This window comes from Gekko japonicus, unplaced genomic scaffold, assembly GCF_001447785.1.
Source record: "Gekko japonicus isolate JY-2015 unplaced genomic scaffold, Gekko_japonicus_V1.1 scaffold850, whole genome shotgun sequence".
Classification (NCBI taxonomy): Eukaryota; Metazoa; Chordata; class Lepidosauria; order Squamata; family Gekkonidae; genus Gekko; species Gekko japonicus.
Window position 1 is genome coordinate 443,984 of NW_015165856.1, and position 26,751 is coordinate 470,734.

Sequence of the window (26,751 nt, forward strand, 5' to 3'; positions counted from 1 at the left end):
ATGCTGAGGAGCAGTGCCATCAGCCATACACTAAGGGAGTGCATTTTAGAATTAGAACTTTGGCACCCACTATTCAATTATATATAAGGAGAGATGACCTGCGAGGTCCCTTCCAACTCTAACATTCTATGATTCTATGCAGGAGCCAAATCGCTCGCTCACAGCTTTAATGCCAGGCGTTCACAAAGTAGAATGTTTGCTCACAAGACTCCACAGCTTAGAGGGAGCATTGGACACAACCAGCCCACATTCAGTCGTAAAGGGCCTGTGTGCGTTCCGCCACAAAGGAAAACCACCAGACAGCAGCCTCTTGAAAGGAACAGGGGAAGGGCGGCGGCTCAGTGGCGGAGCCTCTGCTTGGCATGCAGAGGATCCCCAGTTCAATCCCCGGCATCTCCAGTGGAAAGGAGCAGGCAGGAGGTGATGTGAAAGACCTCCACCTGAGACCCTGGAGAGCTGCAAAGACAGGCTGTGGCTCAGTGGTGGAGCCTCTGCTTGGCATGCAGAAGGCCCCAGGTTCAATCCCTGGCATCTCCAGTTATAAAGGAGCAGGCAGGAGGTGATGTGAAGGACTTCTCTGCCTGAGACCTTGGAGAACTGTAAAGATTGGCTGTGGCTCAGTGGTGGAGCATCTGCTTGGCATGCAGAGGATCCCCAGTTCAATCCCCGGCATCTCCAGTGGAAAGGAGCAGGTAGGAGGGTGATGTGAAAGACCTCTCTGCCTGAGACCCTGGATACTCTGCTGCCAGTCTGAGTAGACAATACTGACCATGATGGACCAAGGGTCTGAATTCAGTATATGGCAACTTCACGCGTTCAGCTGTGGAAGGAACGTCTTGTGGGACTGCCTGACCCCCTATAAAGTCTTTCAGGCCAGTCTGGCTACCTGATCTGAGCAAAAGGAGAGACTCTGCTGCTTCGGTTCCCCGTATTAAACTTCCTTCGCCTCCATATCCCAGACGCCAACCCCCCCACCGGCTTCCAACCCGGGAGGAAATGACTGACAACAGCAAGGGCAATCTAAGTGTTACATTTTCCTCCCCCGTCTCATTTGATTTTGTTTGCAAGCAACCGGAGAGACTAGTTTTGAAGGTGAACAGGCATTGACTTGTTCCTCCCCCGCCCCATTTCTTCACCGGAAGCTGCCTTGAACCAAGAGGAAAGGTGGGGTATGCGGAAGGAAGGAAGGAAGGAAGGAAGGAAGGAAGGAAGGAAGGAAGGAAGGAAGGAAGGGAGAGACAGGAGAGAGACAGAAAGGGAGGGAGGTAGAGAGGAAGAAAGGGAGGTAGAGAGGAGGGAGGGAGGGAGGGAAGGAAGGAGGGAAGGAAGGAGGGAGAGAGAGAGAGCATACATCCAAAATGCTTGTTCTCTTACTGCAGGAAAATAAAAACATGGGTATTCATAAGTTGGTTCCCCCCCCCTTAGTGGAGTTAAAATCAGCTGGGGGTGTGTGGCTTTTCCCATTAAGAAAACAGAACAGAAGGAAGGGGTTACGGTGGTTTTTTCTCTCTCCCAATCCATTCTCCGCCTTGAAGCAGCAGCCCCCCCACACACACTGCACTTCTTAAAGGAAAACGAGTCTTTCATGTTTTCCCCCATCATTTTGACGTGTCAATTGACCCTGAGAACAGCTATTTTTTTTAAAATGCCCCCAAGCAAAGCGCAAAGACCACAAAGGCTCATTATTCCGACAAGTCGAAAAACGAGCGACGGCTGCTCGTTACCAGATGTTATCGCAACTGAACAACAGAGAAGCATTAGGAAGTCATAATATATAACGGCAGAGCAGTCCACTCTGCACGCAGCGAATCCCAGGTTCAATTCTCTCTGTCGCCAGTTCAGCCGTTTCAGAGGGTAACCGTGTCGGTCTGCAGTAGAACAGCTGACTTCGAGTCCAGTGGCACCGTACGGACCAACAAGATTTTTGGGGTAGAAGCTTTCGAGACCAACGTGACTTGTATCTGATGAAGTGAGCTTTTTCTCTGGAAAGCTTATCACCCGGAAATCTTGTTGGTCTTGGACTCCAGTTGAATAAGTTCTGATAGCAGCACCGGGGGGGGGGGGGGGAGACACCCTGCCAAGTCTTGGCCTTGGAGCGCTGCCACCAGCCTGCTGGAGTAAACAAAGCTAAACAGTCCAGTGATCTGCACCGGTACGAGGCTGCTTTGTACGTTCAAAGCCAGTGGGGTTTTAAAGGATTAGAAAAAGGAAAGCCGGCACTTCTAAGCCACCTCCAGCACTCTCGGACACAAACCTCGTTGTATAAATCACTGAATTCTTCAACCACATCTTTCGGGATCCTTTGACCGTTGTTGGTGAGGTGATAAGCCACTCCGTTCTTGGAGTAGAGGCTGATGCGGCCGATGCTCCGCTCGCCATCTGTGGTCTCCTCGAGTAAGCCATTGTCTTCTGCTAGATGATAGACTGGATTCCCATTTGAACCATGAATCCACGTGGCTCCCAGTTCAAAAGTCGCGTTTCCTGGGGGAGGAGGAAAGTCCAAGAAAGAAACAAAAGGAGTCTTTAAAAAAGTAAAGGGCACTCCATGCTACGAAGGAGGAGGAGGAGATTGGATTTATACCCCACCCTTCACTACCCGAAGGAATCCCAGAGCGGCTTACAATCTCCTTTCCCTTCCCCTCCCCACAACAGACACCCTGTGAGGCAGGTGGGACTGAGAGAGCTCTTTCGAGGCCTGCCCTTGAGAGAACAGCCCTGAGAGAACTTGTGACTGACCCAAGGTCACACCGGCAGCCGCATGTGGAGGAGTGGGGAATCAAACCCGGTTCTCCCAGATTAGAGTGCCCGCTCCTAACCACTGCACCAGACTGGCTCTGGGAAATAATGCTTGTTGATGTGGGAACAAAACACCGAGCGGACGCTGTCTGCAGAACAAAACAAAATCAAAGTTATGGTCCTCCCCTCCATGGAGTCATCTAATCTCCCTTCAAAGCCAAGTATAACTCAATCCTGGGGCAGTCGGCTCCACAAGTTAAGGAGCCTTTTGCATAAAAAGATTTCAACGCCAGACAAGCCAGATCTCATTAGATCTTGAAAGCCAAGCAAAGTCGGCCTCTGGCTGGTAATTGGATGGGAGACCTCCAAGGAATACCAGGATCGTGACACAAAGGCAGGCAGTCGCTAACCGCCTCTGAACGTCTCTTGCCTTGAACACCCTGCAGAGTCACCAGAAGTCAGCTGTGACTTGACGGCCCTCTCCACCTGCACCGTAGAGGCCAACAAGGTTTTCAGTATCTGAGGAAGGGAGCTTTGAAACTCGAAAGAAGAAAAGAGGCGAGGAGAGGAGGAGGAGGAAGAGAAGAGGAGAGGAGGAGGAGGAGGAGAGAGAAGAGGAGGAGGAGAGAGAAGAGGAGGAGGAGGAGAGAAGAGAAGAGAAGAGAAGAGAAGAGAAGAGAAGAGAAGAGAAGAGAAGAGAAGAGAAGAGAAGAGAAGAGAAGAGAAGAGAAGGCATAAAAGCCTGACTCTGGAACAGAGTTAGACCTGCATGTAAGCCTGGCTTTGTCTGTGCTGTGCTCTCTTTCTACAGTAAAATAATAGTCAAAAATCCGTTGATGACACTTGCTTTTTGTTTGTTTTTTAATGGACATCTCTTGAACTGATTGCATGATCACTGTGCACCCCAGGCAATTTCTGATGGAGGGACCTTTGACTCTCAAAAGCTGACACCCCTGTAATGTGCATACTGGACTCAAATGACTGCTCGTGTGAGAACAGCTCTGAGAGAACTTGTGACTGACCCAAGGTCCCTCCAGTAGCTGCATGTGGAGGAGCAGGGAATCAAACCCGGTTCTCCCAGTTTAGAGTCCATGCTCTTAACCACCGCACTACGTCACTATGGCTGGTGGCCAATGATAGGCCTACCCTCCATGACTCTATCTAATCCTCTTTGAAAGATGTCTATGCCTGTCGTCCTTACAACATCCTCTGGCAGCAAATTCCACATTTTGATCACTCACTGTGTAAAGTAGTATTTTGCCATTCGGATTTCTATCCCAGGGTACTACTAGGATGCTGGATCCTGCATGGAGTACCTGTGTGCGTGTGTAAAGCGGTCACAAGTTGCAGCCGGCTTATGGTGGTCTCCAATCCAGGATTTATGGCCACCCCATCAAGGGGCTTTCGAGGCAAGTAAGAAGCAGAGGTGGTTGGTCATTGCCTTCCTCTGCAAAGTCTTCCTTGGTGGTCTCCCATCCAAGACCTATGGCCACCCCAGCCAGGGGCTTTGGAGGCAAGTGAGAGGCAGAGGTGGTTGGTCATTGCCTCCCTCTGCAGAGCCTTCCTTGGTGGTCTCCCATCCAAGGCTTATGGCCACCCCAGCCAGGGGCTTTGGAGGCAAGTGAGAGGCAGAGGTGGTTGGTCATTGCCTTCCTCTGCAGAGCCTTCCTTGGTGGTCTCCCATCCAAGGCTTATGGCCACCCCAGCCAGGGGCTTTGGAGGCAAGTGAGAGGCAGAGGTGGTTGGTCATTGCCTCCCTCTGCAGAGCCTTCCTTGGTGGTCTCCCATCCAAGGCTTATGGCCACCCCAGCCAGGGGCTTTGGAGGCAAGTGAGAGGCAGAGGTGGTTGGTCATTGCCTTCCTCTGCAGAGCCTTCCTTGGTGGTCTCCCATCCAAGACTTATGGCCACCCCAGCCAGGGGCTTTGGAGGCAAGTGAGAGGCAGAGGTGGTCTGTCATTGCCTCCCTCTGCAGAGCCTTCCTCGATGGTCTCCCATCCAAGACTTAAGGCCACCCCAGCAAGGGGCTTTGGAGGGCAGTGAAAAGCAGAGGCGGTCTGCCATTGCCGTCCTCTGCAGAGCCTTCCTTGGTGGTCTCCCATCCAAGACTTAAGGCCACCCCAGCAAGGGGCTTTGGAGGCAAACGAGAAACAGAGGTGGTTTGCCATTGGCTTCCCCTGCAGAGTCTTCCTTGGTGGTTTCCCTTCCAGGGACTGACCCTGCTGAGCTTCCGTGATCTGACGAGATCGGGCCATCCCATGCCGCCTTCTCTCCCTGCAGTACCGACACGTGCGTGGACTCACAGGATGCCACGGGGACCCAGGGGCACAGCCTCCCGGTCACACGGGAACGCTGCAGAGGCTGCGGGAGAAATGTCCGATAAACGTGCCCTCGGCAAGACTCCAAGACCCTTGTGCGTGCCCGGAAGGTTTATATATAGGCTCAGGAGGAGGAAACGGTCTGCAGGTGTGTTGATGGAAGCGAGGGCCCCCTAAGGGTTTGGATTAAAGTCGCGCCCCCCCCTCCGATGGCCCACGCCGCTCAGAAGCTATTTTGGACACGGCAGTACACAATCGGCTTCCCGTTCGAAGGCCGGTGCCAAGCCTCCGCAGCGTTCGCAATCCCCAGCGGGGAGGCCGGATGCCGGACCTGTCGAGCATCCTCTCTCATTGAGTTTCCTCCCGAGAGGGCTCGTAAGACGTTCGGGTTTAATTTACTGCCGGGCGTTGATCAACTGCGCTGCAGCGCCTGACGGCAGGGGCGGGGCCGAGTGAAGAGGAAGGAGGGGACGGATCGAGCCCCCCCCCAGTAAATAAGACAAGAGTGCGGCCAGAAACAAAAGCCGGCTAACTGCAAACGAGGACGGTTGTTCAGCGCAGCGAAGGAAGTCGTTGAGAGCACAGTCAAGGGCAGGCTGGCGGTCTCATTGTTATCGTTTTTTTATGTCCGCCTAATATACGTTCGACAGCCTGAATACCTCAATCTAGCCCGATCTCATCAGCTCTGAGTCGGGCAGGCAACGGCAAACCGCCTCTGCCCTGACGTGGACCGCCCGGGCTAGTCCAAACTTGTCCGATCTTGGAAGTTAGGCGGGGTTGGCCCTGGTTAATATTTGGATGGGAGACCACCCAAGAAGTCCAGGGTTGCTACGCAGAGGCAAGCAAAGAGCCAGTTTGGTGTAGTGGTTGAGTGTAGTGGTGTAGTGGTTTGGTGTAGTGGTTGACTCTAATCTGGGAGAACCTGGTTTGATTCCCCACTCCTCCGCTTGCACCTGTTGGATGACCTTGGGCAAGCCGTAGTTCTGATAAGAGCTGTTCTTGAAAAAGAGCAGTTTCTCTCAGAGCTCTCTCAGCCCCGCCTACCTGTGGGGAGGGGAAGGGAAAGGAGTCTGCAAGCCGCTCTGAGACTGCTTTGGGTAGTGAAGGGCTCCTCCTCCTCCTCCTCCTCTTCTTCTTCTTCTTCTTCTTCGGCAAACCACCACTGCCCTGATGCACATGACGCAGGCTAGCCCAGGCTTGTCCAACCTTGGAAGTAAAGCAGGGTTGGGCCTGGTTAATATTTGGATGGGAGACCACGAAGAAGAAGAAGAGATTGGATTTATACCCCGCCCTTCACTACCCAAAGGGGTCTCAGAGTGGCTTCCAAACTCCTTTCCCTTCCCCTCCCCACAACAGACACCCTGTGAGGTAGAAGAAGAAGAAGAAGAAGAGATTGGATTTATACCCCGCCCTTCACTACCCAAAGGAGTCTCAGAGCGGCTCATAAACTCCTTTTCCTTCCTCTCCCCACAACAGACACCCTGTGAGGTCAGTGGGGCTGAGAGAGCTCTGACAGAAACTGCTCTTTTTCAAGAACAGCTCTTATCAGAACTATGGCTTGCCCAAGGCCATCCAGCAGGTGCAAGTGGAGGAGTGGGGAATCAAACCCGGTTCTCCCAGAGTAGAGTCCGCGCACTTAACCACGACACCAAACGAAGGAAGTCCAGGGTTGCTACGCAGAGGCAGTCAAAGGCACACCACCTCTGTTCATCTCTCGCCTTGAAAACCCTACGGGGTCACCAGGACGTCAGTAAAGGGCAACCCCTCATGGAGTTCTCGAGGCAAGATACGTTCAGAGGTGGTTTGCCATAGCCTGCCTCTGTAGAGCAGTGATCGCCCATCCAATTTTTAGCCAGGGCCGACCCTGCTTAGCTTCTGTTGTTGTTGTTGTTCAGTCGCAGTCAAGTCCGACTCTTCGCGACCCCATGGACCAGATCACGCCAGGCCCTCCTGTCTTCCGCCGTCCTCTGAAGTTGGCTTAGCTTCTGAGATCTGACCAAATCGAGCTAACCCGGGCCACCCAGGTCCTGGCAAGGTATTTCTACACCAATAAAATCCTTGGGGCCTGAGCGGAAAAAGTCACATTGTATGTGGCTCTGCGGCTATAACTAAGCAGGTCTGGCCACGCAGGCTGCCGGAGAGTTGCTCATAAGCCACCCTGGGCTAATTCAGCAATACACGATGGATGCTTTAACTGTCTTTAACAGGAGCCTTGCAGGCTTGCAAACGGTCCTTTTGGAAGCCGCACCAAAATAGACACGCCGCAGTGGGATCACACGGATCCCCTGAGCCGCGGCGCCGTTGCTCCCCAGCACGATCAGATGCTGGGGAGGAAGCCACGGTCGGGAGACGAAGGCAGCCGGCTGCGCATGCATCCGCATGCGCAGTTCAGCCAGAAGCCGGGGATGCGCCGGCAGAAGGACGCGCCGGCAATCCCACGGCCGCGCTTGCCACGGCCGTTCAGGTAAGACCACCTCTGTCGGTTGTTCTTTTTTGCTGCGGGGTTTCCAGGGTTAGGGACGGATCGGGGACGGGTGCGCGCCACGTCCCAGATGTTGCAGTGAGATTGCACCCATTTGCTGCGGCCCCGATCTGTCTCTCTCCCGGGCCAAAACCCTGCGTGTGACCGGGATCATTATAACTCAATAAAAACATGCAATGAGCAACATCCTAACCAGGGTGGAGGGACGAAGGCCGCTACTGGCGGTACGCCAAATGAAACAAAAGAGGTTTTGCCCACTTGAGGAAGACACCGATTGAGGGAGATGGACGCATCTCCCTGGGTAGAAGTTCCAAAGTTTTGGTGCCACAACCGAGAAGGTCCTTTCCGAGGTTGTCACCCATCGAGCCTCAGATGGTGGGGGCAACCAAAGCGGGGCCTCTAAAGATGACTGGAGAGTGAATGGTATAGGCTTGACTTAGGAGGAAAGGCTGAAAGAGTTGGGTCTGTTTAGCCTGGGAAAGAGAAGGCTTAGAGGGGATAGTCTTCCAATTTCTGAAGGACTATCATGTGGAAGATGGAGCAGATCTATTCTCTCTTGCTCTGGATTGCAAGACTAGTTCTAATAGGTGGAAATGACAAGGGAGTCGATACCGGCTAAATGTCAGGAGAAACCTCCTAACTGTAAGAGTGGCTGAGCAGCGGAACAGACTGCCTCGGGAGGTGGTGGAGGCTCCTTCGCTGGACGTTTTCAAGCGGAGGCTGGGCGACCATCTTTCGGGTGTGTTGTAGGGCTCTCTTTCGGCTCTGCTCCTGCAGAGTGCAGGGGGTTGGACTAGATGACCTGCAAGACCCCTTCCAACTCTCTAACATTCTATAATTCTATGGCTCTTTCCCATAGGATGTTTTTCTGATCGAGACACACACACAAGCCCTTCAACAGATTTCCTGCCTGTGTGAAGGGGAAAAAATGCCAGATTCATGCATCTTTTCCTCTCTTTTTTTGCGGAAAGCCAAAGGGGCAGAAGAGGTGTGAGGACATTTGGGAACCTGGCTGAAAGTTAAGTGCCTGTGCAGAAGGTAAAGGTAAAGGTTCCCTTGCTCGAAAGCCAGTCAAGTCCGACTCTAGGGTTGCTGTGCTCATCTCCATTTCAATGCCGAAGAGCCAGCGCTGTCCAAAGACGTTTCCGTGGTCATGTGGCCAGCATGACTAAACACCGAGGCGCACGGAACGCTGTGCAGAAACCTACAAAGAAATGCAAAGCCAGTGCAGTGCCACCTGCACCAGAGGTGTACTTTTTTGCTTCGAATTCTCGCTGAAGTCCTACAATTCTCCAGAGAACTTCAAAAGTGTTCAAAGTGTGGCCTGCAAACCCAAGAACTCCCGTGCAGGATTACAGCAAGCATTCAGCGTTTTGTATCCGCAGCAGCCAAGCTCCCGAGAAAGTCACGCGGGCCTTCTAGTCTGACCTCAGCGTTTGATACGGAGAGTACACTGCCTTGGTACACGCAGATCCCACGTTGCTGTCATGGGTAAGAACAGCTGATCCATGAATTTGATTAATCCTTTTCAAAATCCACCTAAGCTATGTGGCAGGCAGTGACTTCCCCACATGTACAGGCTGAAATCATATTCGAGCTTCTCTCACTCTAGAGACGGAAACGACTGATCGCTTGTTGACACGAAAGAGCCATACATCATGCAAACGAACATTACGGACGACGGGAATTTCAGATTCGCAGAACGAACCGGTTCGAGCGAGAACTGCTTAGACCCTTGGAAACACAGATCGTCTCCCAACCCTGGTTTGCAGAACAGAAGAATGGTAAAGACGTCTGCATGCTCTAGAGCGTTACAGAGTTTTTAAAAATAAATTAAATTGAATTTAAAAAGTTAAATTGAAAATACACAAGACTCCTGTGGGGTAGTGGGATGATTTCAAGGGCAAAACTGTGGTTAACAGTGCAAACCAAAGCAGAGTTACACCTTCTAGGTGCACTGAAGTCAGTGGACTTAGAAAGGCACAACTCTGCATAGGACTGCACGGCACATGATTCCAGCTAGCTCTTGGGAGGGGTGGGAGAGTCATTTCTGAAAAAGGATTATGTACGTTCAAGAAGGAGGACGGGACCACTAATATCTATTATCCATGACGGTTAAATGAAGCCTCCAAGGTCAGGAGCAGTGTATCGCTGAATCCCTGATGCTGAGAACAAGCAAAAGAGGACAGCCTTCGTGTCCTGCTCACGCACTTCTCATCTTGCTCCCCCCGCTGCTGGAAACAGAATACGGGTCAGGGTGGACCTGAGACCGAATCCGTCAACCCTTCCTGCAAAGCTAGCTCGATACAGAAGGAGCCCCGGCCGCGTCCTTACCAAGCTTCACGCTTTGTACCCTGCCTCCAATTCGGTCAGTCGCTTCGAGGACAGTCACATCCGTGAAACCTTTTTCCAGGAGAGTTTTGGTCGCCGAGAGGCCTGCGAGCCCAGCACCAATAACTACTATTCGCGGCTGTCGTGTTTTCCGTAGGCCACTACTAAGAGGATCATCAGTGCTGTCTGCAGATATTTCACAACTTTGCATGCCGTCCAAGCTCTCTTTCTAAGGAACCTGCCAAGGAAAAGACACAGAAATGGGTTCAGAGCGTTAAGGCTGAAATTTCTCTACTTTCTTCCCCTCCCTTCCCTCTCAAGATGGTCTGCTTCCCCGGCAATACGTTCTGCAGAAATCCCGGAGCTCCACGACTCGCAGGTCTCAAAGGGAGAACCAAATTTTCTAAATGCAACCCACTGAGAAGGGCTGCAAGATCAGACTGGAATTTAAGTGTTGCTGACCCCATAGGATGAAAGGCTTTAAGGGTACAGTGGCCTCCACCCGGTCATCAGAGACGGTATTTCCAGAAAGTGCACAGAACTTCTCATCTTTTTATAGACACGCCTGAGCTACCGAGGTGGCAATTTTGTGGGAAAGGAAAAAACCCAGACACTACATGGGGGCACACGCGGGCACGCCACACTCTGTGAAGACCTGCCGGGCAGGAGAATGATTCAGCCAAACTTCTGCTTCTCTGGCAACCACAAAACACAGGCTTCGGGATCGGAAGGTACGGGACAAGGCGGCTAGCCCTGGTTTTCCAAAACAGGACATGAAAAGGCAACTTCACACATGATGTTATTTTAAGGAGTCTCTTAAACATGGAGGGAAAACGTCACAGACTCGCTTATCATATAAGGAGGCTGGTCAGGGAGCTGACTGGGCCACAGCTACCTGGACATAAGATCTTAAGAACATCAGGAGAGCCCTGCTGGGTCAGACCAGTGAGGGTCCATCTAGTCCAGCATCCTGTCTCACACAGAGGCCAGTAAGTTTCTCTGGAGCCAACAACAGGGCAGAGAGGCCGAGGCCTTCCCCTGATAAGAACATCAGAAGAGTCCTGCTGGATCAGACCAGTGGCCCATCTAGTCCAGCATCCTGTCTCACACAGGGGCCAACCAGTTCCTCCGGAAGGCCAACAACAGGGCAGAGAGGCCATGGCCTTCATAAGAACACAAGAAGAGCCCTGCTGGATCAATCAGGGAGGATGAGTGCTTCTTCTGATAAGAACCTCAGAAGAGCCCTGCTGGAAGAGTCATCTAGTCCAACATCCTGTCTCACACAGTGGCCAACCAGTTCCTCTAGAGGTTCGACAACAGGGCACACAGGCCCAGGCCTTCCCCTGATGTTGCCTTCTGACACTGGGACTCAGAGGTTAACTGCCTCTGAACATGGAGGTTCCCTTTCAGTTGCTGTGGCTAGTAGCCACCAGTGTTCCCTCTAAGCTGAGCTAATGTGAGCTAGCTCACAGCTTTTTAGCCTCCGGCTCACAGATTTTTCTCTTCGCTCAGGAAGGGAGGGCTCCAGAGCAAACTAATTGATGCAGCAGCCAAATTGCTTGCTCGCAAAGTAGAATTCTTGCTCACGAGACTCCACAGCTTAGAGGGAGCACTGGTAGCCACTGGTAGAACTTTCCTCTATGGATCTGTCTGATTCTCTTTTATTCTATGCCTGCGACCATCACTTCTGGCAACGAATGCCACATTTTAGTCACTCACTATATAAAGAAGAATTTCCTTTTGTCCATACGGAATCGACTGCCCATCCACTTCACTGGATGCCCTCAAGCTCTCGTATTTGGGGAGAGGCAGAACGAGTTCCCTTCGTCAACTCTTTCCACCCCGCACAATCTGGGGACTGTTTGCTAAGAGTTAGCACAGGAGTGATCTCCCTTTTCTTTGGTCCAGGAACTTAAGGAGGCTTGGGCAGGGCTCCTAGGAAATACCCCATCCAGGCTGAGACCAGATCCAAGTCTGCTTAACTTCAGCAAGCAGCTGTATCAAGTGCCCTCAGAAGCACACCCAACTTTGCGTCTCTGCACTGTGTGAAACAGCCCGTAAGAGAGGCATCCAAGGAGGAACGGAAACTGAGTGCCCCTCCTATGGCTCCCATCTTCAGTCGATGTTCTCAAGAACCTGCAAAGCTTACAACCCGCCAACCCAAACAGAGGTCACCAGCTGTGCCTTGTGTCTGGGTAGGTGCTTGACTGTCCCTTATTTTTGCAAACTGGCAAACACAGTTCTACTCACTCAAAAAGTGCAGTAGGAAGATGGTTACGCAAGACCATCGACAACATTACAGAATGATAGATTCAGGCGGGTAGCTGCGTTGGTCTGAAGCCGCAGAACAAAGTCGGGAGTTTATTCAAGGTATAAGCTTTCATGTGCAGCACACTTATTCTGCCATGGTCAGGCCCCACCTGGAGTCCTGTGTCCAGTTTTGGGCACCACGTTTTAGGAAGGATGTGGACAAGCTCGAGTGTGTCCGGAAGAGGGCAACCAGGATGGTGAGAGGGTTGGAATCCAAGTCTTAGGAGGAAAGGCTGAAAGAGTCGGGTATGTTTAGCCTGGGAAAGAGAAGGCTTAGAGGGGACACAATTGCAGTCTTCCAATATCTGAAGGGCTCTCATGTAGAAGATGGAGCAGATCTACTCTCTCTCGCTCTGGATGGCAAGACTAGATCTAATGGGTGGAAATGACAAGGGAGTCGTTACCGGCTAAATATCAGGAGAAACTTCCTAACTGTAAGAGTGGTTGAGCAGTGGAACAGACTGCCTCGGGAGGTGGTGGATGCTCCTTCGCTGGACATTTTCAAACGGAGGCTGGACGACCATCTTTCGGGTATGTTGTAGGTATGTAGGGCTATCTTTCAGTATACTCCTGCAGAGTGCAGGGGGTTGGACTAGATGACCTGCAAGGTCCCTTCCAACTCTAACATTCTATGATTCTATGATTCTTCAGATTACAAAATGATACAAGCCTGACCGGGACAGCCCAGGCTAGCCTGACCTCGTCAGATCTCGGAAGCTAAGCAGGGCTGATCCTGGTCAGTATTTGGATGGGAGACAGCCAAGGAAGCCCAGGGTTGCTACACAGAGGCAGGGAACGGCAAAAACACCTCTGAATGTCTCTTCCCTTGAAAACCCTACAAAGTTGTCATAAATTGGATGCGACTTGACATTAAAAAAACCACCTCAAAAAACCCTGTATATACTGTAGATATGTACAACCTATGGTGCTGGAGAAGACTCTTGAGTCCCTAGGACTGCAAGGAGATCAAATCAGTCCATCCTAAAAGAAATCAACCCTGACTGTTCCCTGGAAGGCCAGATAATAAAACTGAAGCTCAAATACTTTGGCCACCCAATGAGAAGGGAGCACTCACTGGAGAAGACCCTGATGCTGGGAAAGACTGAAGATCAAAGAAGACGGGGACAGCAAAGGATGAGATGGTGAGACAGTGTCATCGTTGCAACGAACATGAAATTGAGCCAACTTCAGAGGACGGCGGAAGACAGGAGGGCCTGGCGGGAGCTGGTCCATGGGGTCGCGAAGAGTCGGACTCGACTGTGCGACTGAACAACAACAACAAATGTACAACCTATTTTTAGGTATGCATTTATTGTTTAAATATCATTAATTTTGCCCACATTTTGCTTTTTTCTCCGTAACCCTATGGAAATTTTACTCCTCTACCGACACGGTATTCTATGTATCTAACATTTCCCGCCTGCTATAATCAGGTGAAGTCGATTTTATCTATTGCATTTGGGAAGATTCCTGAATATTTCCCCCATCTTTGACTTGTAAAGACCCTCTCAGGAGGTTTGGGAGCCTCCGACGTGGCCAGATGAGGGGGGAAAGTTATTTTGACATCAGTTCTTTGGGTTTGTTGCCACTCTTTTAAATCTAAAGCTCGGAACACAAACCCACTTTGGGCAGACAATTAAAACATACGACATAAAAAAACCAGAAATCTCAACTTCTAAAATGAGATAAATTGATATGTAAGGAAGATGATGACACAGTGCCAGACAGCCAGGAGTATTTCAGGAGCAAATTATATAGTGGGCCAAGTTTAGAAAGTGTGCCTAAAGGGCCATATTTTAACAGAGAATCCTCAGTTACTCTGCTAGAGATTAGAATAGCAAGCCAATCTAAAAACCTCCACTCACTCAGTTGGTTTCACCCCTTCTAGACCTGGCCCCGCCACCTTTAACACACAGGTGATGGTATGGAACCCACTGGGCCGGAAACACAAGACAGGAAGTCAAATGCCATTCAGGTCACATGGCAGGAAAAGGAGGGGCCTGAGTTACGACCTCAACAGAGGGGAGGGGGCAGCTAGATTCGAATCCGGTAGCACCTTAGAGATCAACAAAATTTGGGGGCGGTATAAACTTTCAAAAATCAACACTCTGGTATCTGACAAAGGGACCTCTGAGTCTCAAGAGCTTATATCCGCAGAATCTTAAGAGCATAAGAACATAAGAGATGCCAATGTTGGATCAGGCCAAAGGCCCATCCAGTCCAACACTCTGTGTCACACAGTGGCCAGAAATACCAGATGCCATCAGGAGGTCCACCAGTGGGGCCAGGACATTAGAAGCCCTCCCACTGTTGACCCCCCCAAGCACCAAGATGACAGAGCATCACTTGCCCCAGAGTTCCTATCTATACCTTGTGGCTAATAGCCACTGATGGACTTCTGCTCCATATGCTTATCTGATTCCCTTTTGAAGCCGTCCATGCTTGTAGCCGCCACCACTTCCTGTGGCAGTGAATTCCAAGTGTTAATCACTCTTCGGGTGAAGAAGGACTTCCTTTTATCCGTTCTAACCCGACCGCTCAGCAATTTCATGGAGTGCCCACGAGTTCTTGTATGGTGAGAAAGGGAGAAAAGTACCTCTTTCTCTACCTGCTCTTTCCCATGCATAATCTTATAAACCTCGATCATGTCACCCCTCAGTCGTCGTTTCTCCAAGCTAAAGAGCCCTAAGCGCCTTAACCTTTCCTCATAGGGAAAGTGTTCCAACCCTTTTATCATTTGAGTTTGGGGTGTCTAGACCTGGATTTTAGAATCTTGTTGGTGTCTAAGGTGCTACTGGATTCAAATTAAATCTAGCTGCTGCTTCTTCTCCTCCTCCTCCTCTCTCTCTCTCTTTTAAAGCAATTGAGGGAGTACCTGCAAGGAACTTGGGGAAACTCGGGGAAACAAGTGTAAACAAGTGAAGAAATGTAACACGTAGTTGACCCCTAAATTAAAAGATTCTGGAGAAACGGGACGGGCCAACTGGGGGGGGTTCTTTCCAGCTCCTTTCCACGCTGCTCCTGTTGCCACTGTCACCCTCCGTTTGTTTATGAATAACTTTGAAGATTGTACAACGGAAGGAAAACACGCCACGGTTGGCAGACATTTCTGGTCTCCGGCTCGTGCTGTTTCCCATAGCAGCCAAATGTGACAGACTGGGATTGTTTTGAGGACAGCCGTTCTAACGTTTTGCGTTGTCGGATCCGGCTTCTGCCAACCGCGTCCGAAAGTCTCGGAATGAGGCGATCCGTGCCAATGTGTAATCAAACCACCGAGGACCAATTATGTTTGCTAGGCGGCCTCATTAATTCATAGGGTCGTCATAAGTCGGAAGCGCCCTGTCAGCACTTAACACACGAACAGACTTACTCTGGTTGCTCAGGACACCCCATACGCACCTTGGGCCGCAAAACGTTTGGACTTCAAAGAAGAATGCTGGAAGAAAGTACCCTCGATGTATCAAAGGGAGAGGAAGAATGCAAATAAGCAAGTTTAGTGCCCTAAAACCTCTTCCTATCTCCACTTGCCCTGCGGAAAGAACTACACAGGCTTTTAGTTCGCCATCGCGAATTTGGGGTTTTCGTTAAACCCCCTTCATTCGGAGTTTAAGAGAAATTCTGGGCTGTTCATCCATACTTTTAGAGTCAGCAAAAATGTGTCAGGGCGTTTGCATAAAGAGAACACATCTGCAAAAGGGAGTCCCACACACAGCTGGCTCTGAGTTTTAATATCACGTGTGTGTGTGTGTGTGTGTGTGTGCATATGGCAGGTAAATGGCCAATAGCTTGGGGCAAACAGGGTGTTTCTCTCTGCCTTCTGACAAGGAAGATTACTCTACAATGCCCACATTCTGGCCCATTCTCAGCAGTTGCTCTTGAGGAATGCCAGCCGCCACGTGAGATCTGGATAGAGATGTGAAGGCCCGGGAAAAAAACGGAAAAATTCGGGGGGGAACCATTTTTTTTCCCGTTTTTTTCCTGAAGGCTCTTTGTTTTTTTCCGAAAAATTGGAAAAATTGAAAAAAGAAAAAAATTGATTATGGAACGTTTTATTTTAACATGATGAATAAAATATTTTAAGACAAGGTGCTCAAATATTTTCCAAATAATTTCTAAAATATATATATATGGTATCAGATTGATCTAATTTCTGTGCACTGAGGACAAGCAAGTCCTAGGTTACAAACTGAACTCTCCAATGCAAGAACAAGATGAATTTCTTCCGTTAGGTGGTGCGATTGTCAGAAGAAAATATAAAGGTTTCAGTTTTGTTTTTGCATGTGGGTGGGTATTCTGTTCGTAATAATTGTTTGGATACACTATATTTTTAATATGCTAGTTGTGATAATTTCATGCCAAGTAAAAATGTCCATAGTCATATTTTATGTTCCTAAAGTAACAGAATGACTTTCAATCTGGAAAAGACAACAGAAATGCTAATGTAGCAAAAAAATTTCAATTTTTCCGAAAATTTCCGGTTTTTTCCAAGCTTCAAAATTTCCGGAAATTTTACATCTCTAGATCTGGACACTAGTAAGGATGGAATAGAAGAAAAAGTTAAATGGGAGTTTTCTGGAGGGCATTTGACTGAGTGGGGTTGTCCTACTTCTCAAATTATCATTGTGATAGTGTTTTAGCCCCTTTTTAGAATGCTGTGGGCCTGAGTTCCAAAGGTGTGTGAGTGTACGCGCACTTGCTTTAGAATTTAACAGCTAGATTCCAGTCCAGTAGAACCTCAAAGGACAACAAGATTTTGGGGGATAAGCTTCCCAAGAGTCAAAGCTCTCTTTGTCAGAGTCCTTGTTGGGCTCTAAGGTGCTACTGGATTCGAATCTGGCTCTTCTATGGCAGACCAGCATGGCAAGCCTCTGGGATTTAGAATTTAACTTGTGCTTCATGATATTGCGCAACTCGCCTTTGGTCCACTTCTGGAGGCAAAGGCGATTCAGAAGTATTTTAATAAGTATATACAATTTTCTGTTCCCTGGAAGGCCAGATATTGAAGCTGAGGTTCAAATACTTTGGCCACCAAATGAGAAGGGAGCACTCACTGGAGAAGACCCTGATGCTGGAAAAGACTGAAGGTCAAAGAAGACGGGGACGGCAAAGGATGAGATGGTTGGACAGTGTGGAATTTCACATTACCCAGGAGAGGAGAGGAGAGGAGAGGAGAGGAGAGGAGATTGGATGTATACCCCGTCCAACACTATAAGGAGTCTCAGAGCAGCTTCCAATCTCCTTTCCCTCCCCCTCCCCACAACGGACACCCTGTAAGGTAGGCGGGGCTGAGAGAGCTTTTTTGAGGACTGCTCATGTGAGAACAGCTCTGAGAGAACTTGTGACTGACCCAAGGTCCCTCCAGCAGCTGCATGTGGAGGAGCAGGGAATCAAACGGCAGGAAAAAGCGCATCGGAACTGGGAGAGGAAAGTGAGGAGTACTTGGAAGCAGTTGACACGTAAAACGCTTCAGCCCCGTTTCCTAAACGGGACAGAAGCAATTGTGTATGAAATGACAAATATATTCCGGAAGGGAACCGGTTCCCAAACGGTTCTGTCTGAAATGACAGACCAGAAACCGTTTGGGAACCGTTCCTCTTCCGGAATATATTGCCTGTCTGAAATTCCTCAGTGTCATCGATGCAACGAACATGAAATTAAGCAAACTCTGGAGGACAGCGGAAGACAGAGGGCCTGGCACAATGTGGTCCATGGGGTCGCAAAGAGTCGGACTCGACTGCGACTGAACAACAACAACAACTATATATATGTATGTATGTATATATGTATGTACGTACGTATATGTATATAAATTGAGGCCTTTGCCACAAAGGACAAATGACACACACAGGTATGTGTAGGTAGGCGAGCTACTTAAAAATAAAAACCATTTGCTCAAGGGTATAACCCAGGATGCAAGAATTCTACTCCAGTAGGTTAGACGGACTTCGTGCAAAGCAAATGGGCAGAAGGCCGCCACATCAAGCTGTGTTCAACCGTGAAGACCTTTGGAAAATATGACCCGAGAGCTGGGTGATAACGCAAGTGCCTCCATGGTGTGTCCCATGGGAATATGGCTGCCAGGTCCCTGCTGGCAACTAGTGGGGATGGGCGAGACTTACCAGCAGCGGGAGAGGCCTAGGCCGGCAACGCAGTGACATCACTTCAGAGGTCCACTGGAAGTGACGTTATTGCATCACCAGTGATGCGGAATGCTCTGGCATTTGGGCAAAAACTCTATGGTGGATGCCTTTTTTACCACAGAGTTTTTGCCCAAATACCAGAATGTCCCACACCTGCCAATGACACAATGATGTCATTTTCAGTGCACGCTGGAAGTGACATCGCCACATTGCTGGCAACATTGCTGCAGTGCTGGCCTGGGTGTTCCCCTGCTGCAGCTGGCAAGCTGATTGGCGGCCAGGGGGGGGGGCGGAAGCTGAGGGTGGGGAATCCCATTCTGCTGTGGTACAGTCTTGAATTCAATAATCTTAATCTACCATCTCCTTCTGTAAAACGCATCAATGCACAATGGCTTTAATACAGAGGTGTCGAACATGCGACCCGGGGGGCCGCATCAGGCCCCCGGAGGGCTTCTATCGGGCCCACAGTGGAACTGGCTTTCTTCTGCTGCTTCTTCCAGTTCTGCTGCTGCTGCTGCTGCATCATCGTGCTTGGGGAGTTCGTGCTTGGTGCTTGGGGGGGGGTCAACAGTGGGAGGGCTTCTAATGTCCTGGCCCCACTGGTGGACCTCCTGATGGCACTGGTATTTCTGGCCACTGTGTGATACAGAGTGTTGGACTGGATGGGCCTTTGGCCTGATCCAACATTGGCATCTCTTATGTTCTTATGTTCTTATCGTAGGTTTGCAGTTTACAGATACACACCTGAACAGCATACTCAAGATTGCAAGAGCACAGACATTTTGATGCAATCATTCAGAGCAAGAGGTGTCAGTGATCAGACACTGTTAAATAAACAAAATATTGCAGGAGTGCTCATGTTTTAAGCATGTTTTTATTTTAAGTTTAAAAAAACACCTTGTGTTTGTGTCCTTTCAAAAGTTTATATCTCCGCTACCTGGCATTACATTTTATGACACACACGGCCCGGCCCAACAAGGTCTCATTTATGTCAGATCCGGCCCTCATAGCAAATGACTTCGACACCCCTGCTTTAGTACATCACTGAAAAGTAGAGACACTACAGAGCTGAAGTTAGCACCTGTTTCCGCAATCGGAGCAAAGTTGCTCAGTTGCGGAATGCCCACAGGCCTAGACTTTGGAAGGGAAGAGCCACAAAGTAGACTAAATACATCTAGAAAAATAAACGGGGGGGAGGGTTAACCTGCAAAAACAGAGGAGGGGACTGTTGCCGTTCTACCCTCCAAGCCAGCTGACTTCACTTCCGGTCAGGTCACAGCTGCCCAAACATAAAACATGCACACCCAAGCTAGGCGCTGGCACGCACATCCTGCTATTCCTGGCAGAAACCAGGAGCAGCAAACTCCACCCTGAAGAGAGTTCTCTTCGGAAATGCTAAGAAAGTGCTCTTGTCGTGAACAGATCCCATCCTGTTGCACTGAAAACGTAGGTTGGCTCTTGATGCAGATCACGCTGCGCAGGACAGAACACAGCATGCTTTTAGAGGCGACACAGAAGGCTCGGAGCCCCCTTGCACTGCCCACTCCTGAGGACAACAAAGATGCGTCTCGCAAGCTCTCCTCTTGCCTGCCCCCATAATGGCTTAGCGGCACTACAAACATTAAGCTTGGCCTCCGGTTCTTTGAAACAAATGGCCTCAATTGAACGCACTGAACGGAACCGAAATAAGTTGATGGGAAGGCAAGCAAAACGAGAATTTGAGATGTACAGTGCTGAAAACATTGAAACAAACAATAAGGACTTCTTTAATCTAATGGAAGCAGGAAGCTGGCGGGGGGGGGCGCTGTGAAGCTACGGGGTCCCCAAACTTTTTGACCCTGTGAGCGCTAACCTCCTTAACCTTTCTTCATAGGAAAAGTGTTCTATCCCCTTAATCATTTCAGGTCCCGGTCACACGGAGGGTTTTGGCCCGGGAGAAGGATGGATCGGGGGCGCAGCAAACGGGCGCGATCTCACCGCAACATCTGGGAAGCGGCGCGCACCCGTCCCCGATCCGTCCCTACCCAATCGCCGGCGCGTCCTTCTACCGGCGCATCTCCGGCTCCTGGCCGAACTGCGCATGCGCACGCATGCACAGCCGGCTGCCTCGGTCTCCGACCGTGGCTTCCTCCCCGGCATCTGATCATGCCAGGGAGCAATGGCGCCGCGGCTCAGGGGATCCATGTGATCTCGCCACAGTGTGTCTATTTTGGTGCGGCTTCCAAAAGCCGTACTTTGGCCACGTATTTTCTCCCCCGTGTGGCAGGGGCCACTGTTGTCCTTTTTTGCACCTTTTCCAGTGCTATAATATATTTTTTTTTTGAGGTGCAGCGACCAGAACTGTAGACAGTATTCCAAATGGGGCCGCACCATAGATTTATTTTAAAACAATGCCCATCTGTTAACATAGATCTGGAGAACTGCAGGCCAGTTAGCTTAACATCTTTCCCAGGTGAATCTGTAGAGACTGTTACTGAAGACGGAATTTTTAAGCACACAGAAGAACAAGCCCTGCTTTGCAAGACTGAGCATGGCTTTTGCAAAGAGGCATCCTACCTCCGTGAGCTTCAGAGTGTTCTTCAAGAGGTATTATCTAACATGTAGATAAGGGTGATCCAGTATATATTATACACTTGGACTTCCAAACAGTTTTTGACAAAGCCTTTCACGAGAGGCTCCTGAGCAAACTTCCCAGTCATGGGATAAAAGGACAGGTTCTCATGGAATAGAAACTGATTAAACAAGAGGAAGCAGAACACAGGATTAAACAGACAGCTCTCACAATGGGGGAAAGAAAACAGTGGGGCTCCACAGAGTTTAGGACTGGCGCTATCCAACCTGTTCCTCAACACATCAGGCATGAGTGGTGAATTGGCCAGCTGGCTGATTCACTTTCACACCCAGCTGTTCAAGACGTTGAAAGCAAAAGCATATTTGCAGCTAGAGTGTAAAACTGGGAGAATCCCAACTCTGCCATGGAAGGTTGCTGGGTGACCTTGGGCCAGTCACCCAGTCTCCGCCAAACGTACCTCGCAGGGTTGTTGCTGTGCAGATAAAAAAGAGAAGGGGGAATTGTCATAAGCCACTCTGTCCCCCTCTGGGGAGAAAAGGGGGATAGAAATGAAGTACTTAAACTGTAAATATATATGGGGGGGGACTCCTTATCCCTTCCCCAAATTAGCAACAGTGAAATAAACGGTGAAATAGCAAAAATTACATGCCCCGTCCACTCCAGGGGAGGTTCAGCCACAGATTGTTGCCTTGGCCTCCGTTTATAGCCCTGGCAGGATTTTAGCACCCAACAGACTTTGAAATCTTTCATGATGCCAGCCCCGCAAGGCGGGCCAATACTGCCGCAGTTAGGAAACATTTGACTTGCCCACGACTTGCCCAGTTTTGGACACCACATTTTAGGAAGGATGTTGACAAGCTCGAGCGTGTCCAGAAGAGGGCAACCAGGATGGTGAGAGGGTTGGGATCCAAGTCTTACGAGGAAAGGCTGAGAGAGTTGGGTATGTTTAGCCTGGGAAAGAGAAGGCTTAGAGGAGACATGATTGCAGTCTTCAAGTATTTGAAGGGCTCTCATGTAGAAGATGGAGCAGATCTATTCTCTCTTGCTCCGGATTGCAAGACTAGATCTAACGGGTGGAAATTACAAGGGAGTCAATACCGGCTAAGTATCAGGAGAAACTTCCTAACTGTAAGAGTGGCTGAGCAGTGGGACAGTCTGCCTCGGGAGGTGGTGGAGGCTCCTTCGCTGGACGTTTTCAAGTGGAGATGGGACTACCATCTTTCGGGTATGTTGTAGGGCTCTCTTTCGGCTCTGCTCCTGCAGAGTGCAGGGGGTTGGACTAGATGACCTGCGAGGTCCCTTCCAACTCTACATTCTACGGATTCCATGACTTTGCGTGGAGTTTTATAGCCAGAGGGGTTTGAAAATGAGGGTCATTTAGACCCATTTCAACCTATTAAAGGGGGGGGGGGTTACCGCAAGAATAAAAGAAAGCTAGTCTTCAACATGCTTGTTCCTCTGTCCCCTTGCAAACGCATTCCCCATTCCATGAGTGGGCTGTAAAATGCAAAGAATGTTAACAGCAGCTTTGGTAGCAGGGTGGGCAGGTAAAGCCACCGGGAACAGAAAGGCACAAAAGGGAGGAGACAGGCTACTAAAATCATTTCGCTCTCCAGAGCCAGATGCTTGGTCTTTTCCAACAGCCCGGCCTTTGGCCTCAAAACAGGCCATTCGCACAAAACCCCCTCTGTACCCACACACACATACAAATCCTCATCCCCCTTCCAGACTTAGGACGTGTTTATTCGCATCATCCCTTCTTCATTGTAAATCAGACAAAGCACAAGCGATTGGCTGAAAATGGGATATTCGGGGTGGGGTGGGGATCGCCGCCCACGCGCTGGTACTGACGGGAGAAACGGCTCAACGGTTTTGCAGAGGAGGCAAGACGGGGAAGAGCGACAATGACTCAAAACGGCACGATTGCGTTTGCCTGAGCACAGTCACTTGAGCTAATTTTAAACTAAAGGGAATGGTTAAGGTTTCCCTTGCTCGAAAGCCAGCCGAGTCCGACTCTAGGGTTGTGGTGCTCATATCTCCGTTTCCAAGCCGAAGAGCCAGCGCTGTCCGAAGACGTTTCCGCGGTCATGTGGCCGGCGTGACTAAACACCGAGGCGCACGGAACGCTGTTAAATTTTAATTTTAAACTACAGAGAGGGACAATGGCTTCAGCTCCTGAGTTAAAATAGAAATTTTAAGGTGTAGTGCAAAACCTGGGGGGGGGGTGTTAGGTATTACATGTATTTTATTCTGGTGGTAAGCCGTGTTGGTCTGAAGCAGCAGAACGCAGTTTGAGTCCAGTGGCACCTTTAAGACCAACCAAGTTTTATTCAAAGTCATAGAATCCTAGAATCACAGAGTCGGAAGGGGCCAGGGAGGCCATCTAGTCCAACCCCCCGGTCAATGCAGGATCAGCACAGAACATCCCTGACAAATGTTTGTCCAGCCGCTGCTGAAAGACAGCTACGCTTTCAAAATATTCCAGTCTGCCTGAAGAAGCCTGCTTTGCACACGAAAGCTTACACTTTGAATAAAACTTTGTTGGTCTTCAAGGTGCCACTGGACTCAAACTTTGCTTTCGTGCATTTTATTGTATTTTATTACTATTTATGTCAGAGGTCTCCCACCTTTTAGAGCTTGCAGGCACTTTTGGAACTCTGACATCAGGCAATGGCCGCAGCCACAGAATCGCTGCCGCAAAATGGCTGCCGCAGGAGGCGGAGTCAGCCACAAAATGGCTGCCGCAGGAGGCGGAGTCAGCCACAAAATGGCTGCCCCCGCTTACCTTCAGTCACACAGTGAGGATCCTTGTGCTGCTGGCCAAAGCAGTGTTTTTTAAAAGTCTGCAAGGCCGGTCAGCTCTCCAATGGCCAATCAGAAGCCTTGCTAAACAAAACCCCCCACCTGGCCCTGCCCACTTTTTAAAAACACTTGGCAGGTGCCAGGAAATGAGTCAGCAGCAGGCACCATGGTAAGCCATGGGCACTCCATTAGGGATCCCTGGTTTACACTGTAAGCGACCTTGAGTTCCTCTAAGGTAGAAAGGCAGCTAATACATAGAGCTCCCCGATGTGGAATCTCAGAATGCTCTTACTCTTTTCCGCCGAAGGGCCGCAAAATGATTTCCCAGTGGATGGCATCCATAGGTCAGCTCTCTCCCCTACTCTGCTGCCCAAAACTGACGGCCTAAGTCAGGGGTGTCGAACTCATTTGTTATGAGGGCCAGATCTGACATAAACGAGACCTTGTTGGGCCGGGCCAGGTGTGTCATAAAATGTAATGCCAGGGAGCAGAGATATAAACTTCATAAAGGACACAAACACAAAGGGGTGTTTTTTTTAACTTAAAATAAAAACATGCTTAAAACATGAGCACTCTTGCAATATTTTGTTTACTTAACAGTGTCTGATCACTGACACCTCTTGCTCTGAATTGTTGCATCAAAATGTCTGTGCTGTTGCGATCTTGAGTATGCTGTTCAGGTGTGTATCCATAAGCTGCAAACCTACGATGACTCAGCAGCAGCAGAAATGGAAGAAACAGCAGAAGACAGCCAGTTCCACTGCAGGCCTGATAGAAGCCCTCCGGGGGCCTGATCCGGCCCCCGAGCCGCATGTTTGACACCCCTGACTTAAGTCATCCACCTCATATTACATCACAGCCAGTGTTCCCCCTAAGCTGAGTTAGTGTGAGCTAACTCACAGTTTTTTAGCCTCCGGCTCACACCTTTTTGTCTTAGCTCGGGAAGGATGGCTCCAGAGCAGACTAATTTATGCAGTAGTCGATTGTTCGCTCACAACGTTAATGCCAGTAGCTCATAAAGTAGAATTTTTGCTCACAAGACTCCACAGCTTAGAGGGAGCATTGATCACAGCAGCATCTGCCATTGCGAGGAATACACAATAGGACGTCACCAGAACAAGGCAAGTCGACCTACAGTTGGAAGCGTGCCAAGAGAAATCTGGCAAGCCGCACCCACTTATCGCAAGCCACGTTTCCCAGCAGTCACAAACAAACATGAGTCAGCGGGCAACTAGCAGCTAACTACTGCCCAACAAGAAGGATAAACAGTTGACGAAACCTTGAACAAAATAACCTGGGGCTATGGATGCTTTCTTGATGATATATAGAATTGACTGTAGCCAATTTGCCTGGCCAAAAGCCCCCACAGTAGAGATGTAAAATTTCCAAAAATTTTGAAGCTTGGGAAAAAACGGAAAACAAAAAAGGCTTCAGGAAAAAAAACTGGGTTTTTTCCACAAATGTTTCCGGGGTTTTTTCCCGGGCCTTCACATCTCTACCCACAGCAATGAAAACAAACAAGTTGGGCCGAAACAAACGAATGTTCGGCTAGAAATTCTGCTCTGGGTTCTCTGCTGGGAAGCCTGAAGTCAAATATTCTGCAGAAAGTCTGTGGATACTCAAATGGCTGCTAAATATGACATCCTGGATTTGATTTCAACGCGTGACAACGGATATAACTGGCCCATGATGGAGTTACTGTCTGACAGCTGGCAGGACGGGCCATTTTATTATTTAATGCCTAACCACGAAGAAGAACCTGCAAACGGAGAGCCTGCAAGCAGCTATGTGGGGTGGAGAATTTTCTGATGCTATACTTTTCCATGGGAAATTATCCGCCCCACATATGGAAATATAGTCTGTTCATGTACAGTTGTCGGGGCTGTTGTGCAGCAAATCAATTATGTTAGACGGGTTACCGCAGTGCTCGTACATGGTGCACATTTTTGTACACGTTGTACACTTTGGTAACAGTATTTAAATACTGAAATTGTTTACTGAAATTTAAATGCATTGAATACATTGAAATTCAGGGGAATTAGAAATTAACTGATATTTAAATTGGGTTTTTTCCCTGAATTTTCACTGCTTCCAAGCATAGTGCCCCTTTCGAATCGGAGTGTGAAATCTTCACGCTGGGACCACAGAACTGGCACCCTGAATCCAAATGAGACATGGGATAGCTCGGCAAATTCTGGATATTTGAGACGGTGATGTTTCAGCTGTAAAAGCAGGTGATGGACCGCAAGGAGAGAGCGGTCTCTGCTTGTGGCGCACAGCTTACACAGTGCTGGCTGTGCCTAAATTAGAAGCCAGATTCATATTAAAGGACTCTTGGGTTAAAATCCTCCACTTCATCATGGAGCTCATTAGGTGACCAGCCGGCCACTCCCCAAACCTAACGTCCCTCAAAAGGTCATCGTGAGGATACATGGACAATAGGGAAGTATGAATGTAGATCAGCCTGAACTCCTTGAAAGAAGTATGGGATTAAAATGTAATAATCAAACTGAAGGTGTGACGGTCTCCTTCCTTCCCGGGTAGTCCAGTCCCCGTGGCCATGGCTGCAGTGCGGCTTGCACTGAACATAAGAACATAAGAACATAAGAACATAAGAGATGCCAATGTTGGATCAGGCCAAAGGCCCATCCAGTCCAACACTCTGTATCCCACAGTGGCCAGAAATACCAGTGCCATCAGGAGGTCCACCAGTGGGGCCAGGACATTAGAAGCCCTCCCACTGTTGACCCCCCCCCAAGCACCAAGATGACAGAGCATCACTTGCCCCAGAGTCCCTATCTATACCTTGTGGCTAATAGCCACTGATGGACCTCTGCTCCATATGCTTATCTAATTCCCTTTTGAAGCCGTCCATGCTTGTAGCTGCCACCACTTCCTGTGGCAGTGAATTCCAAGTGTTAATCACTCTTTGGGTGAAACTGGGACGCCGGGCGTTTGTAAGAGTGGTGAGGCGAGGGAGGTCTCAGAAAGACAGGGGACAAGGTTAACGTCACCCCGGCCGTCCCTCTGTCCGCGTTGGGCTTCAGTTTGCTTCAACTTCG

At 49.5% G+C, this 26,751-nt stretch overlaps 1 protein-coding gene across 1 annotated transcript in view; it reads right to left on the reverse strand.

Annotated features, from left to right (window-relative positions):
- The window catches only part of SMOX (spermine oxidase), a 65,150-nt gene that overhangs the window by 26,683 nt on the left and 11,716 nt on the right, over window positions 1–26,751 (reverse strand). The window contains exons 2-3 of the mRNA XM_015411176.1: window positions 9,869–10,103; window positions 2,255–2,481 (exon numbers count right to left, since the gene is read on the reverse strand). Of these exons, the coding sequence (XP_015266662.1) occupies window positions 2,255–2,481; window positions 9,869–10,076 (435 nt within the window). The 5' untranslated portion in view covers window positions 10,077–10,103. The remainder of the gene's footprint in view (window positions 1–2,254; window positions 2,482–9,868; window positions 10,104–26,751) is intronic.